The sequence below is a fragment of the Neomonachus schauinslandi genome, chromosome 6 (assembly GCF_002201575.2).
Source record: "Neomonachus schauinslandi chromosome 6, ASM220157v2, whole genome shotgun sequence".
In the NCBI taxonomy this organism is placed as follows: domain Eukaryota; kingdom Metazoa; phylum Chordata; class Mammalia; order Carnivora; family Phocidae; genus Neomonachus; species Neomonachus schauinslandi.
In genome coordinates, this window is record NC_058408.1 from 153,539,551 (window position 1) to 153,548,508 (window position 8,958).

Here is an 8,958-nt window from a genome sequence, read left to right on the forward strand (position 1 = left end):
CACCCAACCCCGTAGTGTTCGACCTAAGAAAACTTTGCTTGATTCAAATCACAAGTCTTTTCTCCCATGTTTCCTTCTAGAATCACATGGCTTGATGTCTGGCACTTATATTCAAGACTGGTTCCGAGTCCATTTTGGCACATGGGGCATGGTCTGGGTCAAAGCACGTGTTTTGCCTGCGGTCGTCCATCCCTTGCTCCGTCCACCCCTTTGTGAAGAGCTCTTCCCCTTTTGGTTAAAATCTGTCTGCTTGGCTGGTCCAAGTCCCATCCTGGCTGGAGTGTCCTCCCCAGCTCCGGGGGACAGGGTCGCTGCCTGCTGGTGCCCCCCCCATGCTGGCCATGCCCCTCAGCCTGGTCAACCCCCACTGGTTCCTGGGGCTGAGGCCAGATCTCAGGGCCACGCCTGCCCCGCTCCAGGTCTGTAGGCCCGACATGGGTGACATTAACTGTCAGCAGACCCAGATTTACCGTTGCCCGCTAGCAGCTGCATGCCTCCAAGCCTCGTTGCGGATCGTGTGTGCTGTGCGGCATCCTAGGTGGGCCACAAAGGATGGCCGTGTGGTTGGTCTTGAAATGCAGGGAGAAGCTGCTCTCTTCCACAGTCCATCCAGAGTTAATGACCATTGTGTGCATATAGAACAGGAAATTGCATTTAAAAATATCTGTCTATATCTATAATTCTTCCATGATAACCCAATGACATTTTTTCTTCAAATTTGCTCGTTTATTTATCTATGGAGCAAAAGATAGGATGTTTATGTTTCCTCATAGAAGGTTCATCCAAGTGTAAGCAACTAGCTCTTTGAGACTTTTTGTTCCGGGGGCTGGTGGCTGAGTTCAGAGGGTCGCTGTCCTCAGGTGCTGCCTGTCTGTCTTGGGAGCAGCGACAGGGCACCTGCCGAGGTGGTAGAGCCCCTCAGACTAGTACTAGGCACCAAAGGGCCCTGCCTCGGCACCTGCCAGGGAGCTTTGTCAGCCCGGACTTCTACCCCAGGTGGAAATCAGAGCCCACGGTGTACCTGTTCGATGGCAGGTGACAAGCCTGGGCAACCTCCCACATGTGAAGCCACAGTGTGGCCACATTTGTGTGTCAGAATGAGCTAGCTTGAAGGTCACTGCTGTTGTGCAGAATTGTGCTAGTCCCAAGACTGGCTCACACCACACTCTTGCCACTGGTCCCGGAGTGGTCCAGCAGGTATTCTGTTCTTTGTAACATCTGTGGATACACTGACTTCTAACCACAGACCGGTCTCATCCCCTGCCCCCTTCCCACGAGGTAACTGCCGTCTGGGCCGCGGTGCAGCACCCCCATGCGGAGCTTTGTGCCAGACACCTGTGTTTCTAAAAGATATAATTTTTATTGTTTTGTAAGTCATTATAAAGGGAGGCATCATGCTTTATGTACTTTTGGACACATTTTGCACTTATTATTCTCATGCTAAGATTCACCAGTGATTGGCGGGTGCCTGTCTACTTGTGGGTGTTATGACTTCTTCCTGGGACTTCCTGCTGGATGCTTGGGGCTTGCTTTTGTGAAGCTCGTTGATGTTGGAGATTCTCCTGGGTGTCCACTTAGGAGTCAAGATGCTGGGTCATCGGAATCCAAACGCTCAGCCTGAGGACGCACTGCCAAATTCTCTTCTGGTCCATGTTGGGTTCAGACCAATTTATTTTTGTTCTTTGCTCAGAATCCCCTGTTTTTACCTTGTTGTGTAAGGTTTTCTCTGACGTTACTAGATTCGCTCACAATCTCAGGCAGACCGAAGATTGAAGAGCTGGCTTGCAGCCAGTGGTTTCCCCTCCCCCTGCTCTGTTGTCTCGTCCATTTTCCCAGCCATCGGCTCATGGCCTGCAGCCAGCTGTCTAGTCATCCAGAACGTTACCACCTCAGTGAAAGCAATAATGGATCTTTTCACTGGAATGACCATGAGGCCATTAATAACAGATGCCATTATTAGAGAGGTCCGTGTCAGAGAAGATAGGTGGATGTCCCCTTCCAGGGCTGTGGGAGCAGCTGCTTGTAACCTTGATTGGAAACAAAACCGAGAACCGATGCAGAATGAGGCAGGAAGTGTGTGCACAGGTGTGAGACTGTGTGCATGCCTGTGCACTGTGTGTGCAGTGTACACACTGTGTGTGTGCACGCTGTGTGTGTGTGGTGTGTGTACATCTGTGCATTTGGGTGTGTGTGTGGTCAGGCAGAGACCTAGGAACCTGGGCAGTGGGTTCTACACCCACACCAACCAGGGGGACTGTGTGTGTGGACTTTGTGCGGTCCATGTGTGAGGACAAGGGACAAGTGGGACAGGACTGGGCTGGCTTCTAAGCACTCTCTGGCCGCTACCTGGAGGGCATGGCCCTGGTGACTTCTGGGCGGATGTGCATCTGGGGGTCCCACGTGCTCAGGTGGTTGGAAGGTGGGTGGTGCTGTCAGTGCCAACCTTGGCCAGTCCCTGCACCGTGAACACAGCACGGAAGCCTCCTGCCCTGTCCCCGCCTTTGGAATTACGCCCCCCACCATGACCCCCAGGTATAGCCTCTCGCTGGAGTGGTTCCCTTGACAAGCAGGGGTAGGGGCTTATGGGGGACCACGGATAGGACAGGCCCCACTCTCCCCACTGGCGGAGCATGGTAAATGGCGGAAGCCTGGCACCCGTGGACTGTGGCGCTTTGTCCCCCTGCACTTGGTGCTCCCTGCCCTCCAGGGCTGCAGGCACATGTCCTGGGTGCTGCGGAGAGCTGAGTGCCTTGGGCTGTGGGTGCACCACCCTCAGGTCAGCGAGGGCCCAGCCTGCCGTGGCGCCAGCTGGCCACACCCCGTTGGCGCTCTGGGCTTCAGGACACACAGCGCTGATGCAGCCGGTGGGGCCCCTCTGCCCCAGGCCTCAGGAGTCACAGAGGTGCCGAGGCCATGGGGGGCTTAGCGGGTGAGAAGCAGAGCAGGCGGTGGGCTTGCTGCTAAGGGGCTGGTGCCCACCAGCCCGGCTGTGGGGCCACACACAGCCTGCGGGGGCGCCTCCCCTGTGATGGCAAGTGTTGGGGGAGATCAGAGATCACTGCCCTGAAGCTCACCTCCCAAGCCAGCCTGTGCTTGTTTCCAGCAGGGGAGCAGCCTCCCCTGGCCAGCCTGCATGGGCCCCTTTCTCCTTGCTGTCTCCTTTGGCTGGTTGCACAGGGGCCCCACCTCCTGCCCCCCGACACCCACCTCACCTCCCATCCTCACCTGGATGGGTGGCTCAGGCATGGCCTCTCTCGTGCTCAGCGCTCCCTTTGGCTTGGTCTGCTCCAGGGCCCCTGCCCCTGCCCAGGGGGACCCCTGCCCTGCTGGCTCCTGGCTGATGCTCTGGCTCTCTGGAGAAGGGGGCTCAGTGGAGGCTGCCAGGGGCTCGGACAGGCATGGGCCCACTGGCCAGCATTCCCCTCCATGGCCAGGCTTCACCTCCAGGGCCCTGGGCTGGGGCTCAGGGTCCTGGGGACTGTGGGAGGCTGGTCCTGTGAGGCCAGGGGCCTTGCTTACCTTTGGAAGTTCCATCTGAGACACACAGCCAGTGTGGACAGACAGGGGCTGGCCTGGTGGGGGCCTCTGGAGCCTCTGGCCTTGCCCGGCCTGTAGGGAGACAGGGATGGTCTGGACATGGATGAGGCCAGGATCCCCCCCTCCGCCAGGGTTCCTCTGTGATTTCAGCTCTGTGGCCAGTGGACCTGCTGCGGTGCCCCCTGCCCTGCCTCCCCGCCCCACGAGCTTCGGGACCACTTCCATACGCCTAGGGTGGGCCAAGCTTGGGGGAGGGGTGATGAGAAATAGTCCCAGGCCAGTGCCTCAACAACTGAGATAAGGGGGTGTCCTGTCCTGTCCAGCGTGACTCAGTGCCTGTCTCCACTCTGATCCCGGCATCCATTCCTCTCTAGGCCAGCCGGTCTGGCTTGCCTGACTGCCAAGGTCCTTGGGGGTCAGCGGGGCCAGGGTCCCTGTCAGCCCCAGCAGAGGGAGGCCATCAGGAGAAGAGGCAAGAACTCAAGTCCACCGAAACGCCCCCGGCCGTGGCGCACCCCGGGAGAGCCTGGTTCCAGGGTGGGGCCGGCCCCGAGTCTGCTCTTCGGGCAGTCTGGCAGGTGCTGAGGCAGCGGGGCGCGGGCCCCACCTTGAGAACTGCTGAGTTTCTGGCCGGAGGAGTCTGTACAAGCACCGCTGGCCCCTCCTGGGGCTGGGCCGCAAGCAGACCGTTTTCCATCTTGGCTGCGGGTGACACCTTCTTCGGTTGTGACGCGCTCTGGGATTTAGTGGCCTCCTGGCCCCTTTCCAGCAGCATCTGTGGTCTCGCCAGCAGTGCGGGCCACGACCATCCGCGTGGGGTTCAGGGCAAGCCGCCATCAGGGAACGTGGCGGCAGCTTCGGAGCCAGCAGGCCTGGGTTCGGGTCCTGCCGCTGCCCTGAGTCACGCGGCCACACCGGGTCAGGTGACCGCTGCCACCTCGGCCTCCTCGAGGTGTGGGAGTTAGCGGGTAATGCGTTGTCCTGCTCAGGGTTCCCGGAGCCGCAGAACCGGCGGGATGTGTCCGTGCCTCTCTCCATCGGCCTGTCTGGAGAGAGGGGATTATTGTGACGACCTGGCTCACACAGTTACGGAGCCTGAGAAGTCCAGAGACCTGCGTTCGGCAGGCTGTGGACCCAGGAGGGCCTCAGGTGCCAAGGCAGCCTGAGTCCCCAGGTCTGAGACCCAGGAGAGCCGACACCGTGAATTCCCGTCCAAGGAGAGCCCATGTTGCAGCCCAAGCCTGAGGGTGGGAAAAGGCCGCTTTCCAGCTCACAGTCAGGCAGCAGGTGTCCCTCTTAGCCAACCCTTTGGTTCTAGTCAGGCCTTCGCCTGATTGGATGAGGCCCACCCGCACCGGGCGGCGGTGGGGGCCGGCAGTCTGCTTTACTCAGCCTGCAGATTCAGGTGCTGATCTCATCCAGAAGCACCTCACAGACTCACCCAGGTTAATGTTAGCACCGGTGGCCCATCAAGGACATGCATGAAATTAACCTCCGCAGCATTCGAGTGTCCTGGGGCCACGTCCTCACCCGTGACCCGCTCCGTGACAGGGCCGCTGCCCTTCTGGTGTGCTTACCAGGCCACCCCCGAGTCAAAGCCTCAGGAGGAGACCCAGAGCAGGGCGTGGTGTGAGTGGGGATGGCCCCTGAGGGTAAGGACCGGCCCCGCTCCACGTGGTTCCCACGGGTCTGCTCTGTGTGGCTGTGGAGGGGGCTCGCAGACGCAAGGGTGGGCAGGGACTGACGGCCACGCTGGCACCTGCCGGCCACCATCCGCGGTTGATGGGAAGGCCCTGCAGGGAGCTGGGAGCCAGGAAGCTTAGCTGGGTCTGAGCGAGGCCGTTTATTTCTTGATGTTTCCCCCAAATCAGAGCTTTGGGGAAAAAGACCTTCGCCCCGAGCCGAGTTAGTTTTGCCATTTGTTTCTTTCTAGTTTGAAAATGTTTGACTACACGTTCCCAGACACACAGCTTATGAGGAAAAGCTCTGTTTCTTGCCTCGAAGCTGATGCTGTGTTTATGTGTGCCGGTTCTGCTGGGTCTGTGGCATAGGAAGTAGGGGTGGGGCGCGGGAGCAGAGAGCAAGGGCTGGGTCGCAGGGTGCCCGTGGAGCTGGCCATCGCCCACCCTGCATGGGGCCGGTTTCCTCGTCTTGTGTGTGTTTCTGGAAGCCCTGGTGAGGCGCAGGTCTGGGCTTTCCTGTGACACTCACCATCTGCAGTTGGCGCCCATCCCAGTGGGCTTCTCCGACCCCAGGAAGACATCTTCTCCTTTGCCAACAGCTTTCTGTTTCCCAACAGTGGAGGTCCCAGCGGGAATTCCCGGCACAAACACAGATGGCGGGAGCCTGTTACGCGGGCTCTATTTTGACATTAATCAGAGTGCTGTTTCCTAATCCATATGTATGACTCAGTGTGTTACCAGGTCCCCCGTGGGGTCCTGCCTCTGCAGCCTTCCCCGGGGCTCTGCCATCTTTGTGTCTGTTGGGCCGGGTGCCCCCCTCTTGTGCCCCCACCCTCTTCTGTTCATCTGGGTACTTACGCAATGAAAGCTATTCGTGACTTCGGTTATCCGCTTATTTCTGTATTTTATCACTGACCCTTAGTGCAGGCCAGCGTGAAAATTCTGTCATAACCTCTCCCTTCAGAAGGAAGGGCGAGGCTGTGACTCTGGATGCCCGCTCCGGTCGGGACATCACTCCCATCCCAGGGCAATTGCTTGTGCACCAGGCTCTGGCCCCTGGGCTCTGAGCGGCTCGGGGGCGCCCCCACCAGCCCCACCATGTGCCACGAGCGCCTCCCCTGTCCTCTCTCTGGCCACACGACGCTAATCCGTGTTCCCATCAGTGTGCTGGGCTTCACTCCTGTGACCTGTGAGCCTCTCGAGGAGCCGCGCGTGTGTGGTAGAGGTGTCCCCGGCTTGCTCACTGTGAAATCCTCAGCGGGCCCAGTGTGCACTCCAGTAGCACCTGGCCCCTAAGACACTCAAATAAACATTTGCCCCATGAACAGCCAAGTAAGTGAACATATATGCTCACAGAGGCAGACACCATGTCTTCTCCTTCCCACGGCCGCACGGTCTCCCTCCGTTCCCAGGAGCGAGAGGCAGAGTGTTTGGCGGTCTCCAGGAGCACCCACATTCTCTGTGAGTCACCAGGATTCTCGGGACCCAGTGCACAGAGGTACTGTGGCTAAGATTTATCTCAGTGACGTAATCAGGACACACAGCTGGATCTGTAGTCCCAAAGACTTGGACAGAGTCTGGAGAGATCCATAAGCACATTTCCTGTGCTCTCCACCTCCCGTGGGGCCACATGGAGCACACCATTCCCCAGCAGCAAAAATGCAGCCATCCGTGTGCATGAAAATGTCAGGCCCTCAGGAGGAAATAGGTGTGTGCCACACATCACATCTTTTGCAGAAGCTGTCGAGGTCAGTCCACCAGCACTTAATCACTTATCACTCTGGGAGAGCTTCGCAGGCAAGGCCCAGACGCCAGTCAAGGGCTGACCTTGCAAGCAAAGTGGGCCCTCCTACCGACAGCCACCTCAGCCCTGCTCACAGAGGCACCGGGGGCTCTGCCCTAGCTCTGGGCCAGGGGCTTGGTGGGCCACTGAGGAGCCCCGTGGGGCCACAAGACCAAAGTCACACCCACGGGTGATCTCACGCTCACCTGTCTGTGGCTTTTATGGCTCCGACTTGGAGGAGTTCTTGGGCTGTGGGGACCATCAGGAAGTTGGGCCCATGGTCAGAAAAGGGAGGGGTGGGGAACACCATGTCCCCCAGAGGAGGTGGGCCTGGGGGGCAGAAGGCACTTGGGAAGCCCGGAATCCTGACAGCGGAACCATGCCTCTGTGCATGTGCGTGTGAGTGTGGGTGCAGAGTGTTGTGCTCACAGATGAGGGCAGAGAGTCCCCCCTTCTGGAGACAAAGGCAGTGAACCGAGTGTGTGAGCAGTAGGGCAGGACCGGCTCAAGAAAGGGCATCAAGCAGCCACAGGCAACCAGATGCCATTGTCTTGTTCCTTCCACTGGGGAGTGACTTTTTAGGGTTCTGCACGTTATTCTCAATCTGATTGTTTCTGTGTTGGCATGTGTGAGGTTCATGCTGCAGGCAGTTACCATCTTAGCTCAGAGAAGCAGTGCCATGGGGTGGGAGGGCTGGTGGGCAGGTGGGCAGGGGCCCTGGCTCTGGTTGGCCTGGAAGTGTGACCTCGGCAGGGGGGGGCGGGGGTCCCTCTTATCTTGGAGCGTCAGCTTTTCTGTCTGCAAAATGGAAGGGCTGGACAGGCCCCTTCATCTCTAACATCCTGGAACTAGATGATAGGAGGAGAACCTACTTAGATATGAATCCGATTGAAGAGACAAAGAACAATGTGTCGCTCTAATTGTCTAGAGATTCCCGCTGTGATGTGTGCTGTGGGGGAGTGAGTGTGTGGGACTCCACCCAGTTTCATTTTTCTTCTGCTTGGCGGGGGGGGGGGGGGTCTTCCTACTTAGAAGATAGGTTAGAAACCCCAAACCAAAAGAATCCTCTGCAGCACCTCTTAGACTAGGAACATGTGGAGCCCAGGGGTCCTGCCCTGGACGCCCCCATCCCTGCAGCTGATACAGGGCACCCCATCCTTGTGCGGAGGACCCCGAGCAGCTCCTTCATGTCTCGCTCCAAACAGTAAAGATATGAAAGGTAATAAGGAAGAATCGGTGCCTAGCAGAGGCCCGCCATTTCGGTAACGAGAGGACATGGAAATTGGGTATTCAAGTGGACAGCTGCCCCAGGCGTGGTGAGGGAGACCTGAGGCCACCTCTGCACTCATTTTTGCAGCTCTTCTAGGAGGAGCCCTTTGCAGCTCCTGCACCAGCTGCTGAAGACATGGCGCCGTGGCTGGTGCTGGAGCCTCTGTAACCCAACCACCCCCGTGCAGAGCCCACACTCCGTCAGCGCCCTTGCCCGGGGCATCTCTCCACACCTTCCCCACTGCGAGCCTCAGAGGGCTCCCACTAGAATAAAGCTTTTGTCTTCACTCTTTTTCAGAGAGGACACAGCACATTGATGAAGCCTGTTTTAAGCCTGACTTCCCTTCCTGCTGAGTGCTCTGGCCCACAGCCCAGGGACGTCTTCCAGATACAGCCCGACTCCCGGGTTGGAAGAGGCTCTTCCATCGACTCCACACCCTTGAGGGTGCAAAGTGTGTGTGTGTGTGTGCGCGTGTGTGCGTGCATGTGCATGAGTCTCTGTGTATGCAGTCATGCATGCTCAACCAGGAGATAAGATTTTAGCTCTTTTGAGGCACCTGGAGGTTGATGTGCTGGGTGGTGACACCTGCAGCCAGGTGAGAATGTAACAAACAACACAGCATGAAAGGAAAGCAAGCTGCGTTTCTCAGGGGCAGAAAGGAGGGGCGACTGTGTCTGCAAGTGTCA

At 58.2% G+C, this 8,958-nt stretch overlaps 1 protein-coding gene across 1 annotated transcript in view; it reads left to right on the top strand.

Annotated features, from left to right (window-relative positions):
* JAKMIP3 (Janus kinase and microtubule interacting protein 3) overlaps window positions 1-8,440 on the top strand; it is a 60,943-nt gene extending 52,503 nt beyond the window's left edge. Inside the window, exon 6 of the mRNA XM_044916231.1 lies at window positions 8,369-8,440. Coding sequence (XP_044772166.1) covers window positions 8,369-8,440 — 72 coding nt within the window. The remainder of the gene's footprint in view (window positions 1-8,368) is intronic.
* Window positions 8,441-8,958: the final 518 nt, after the last annotated feature.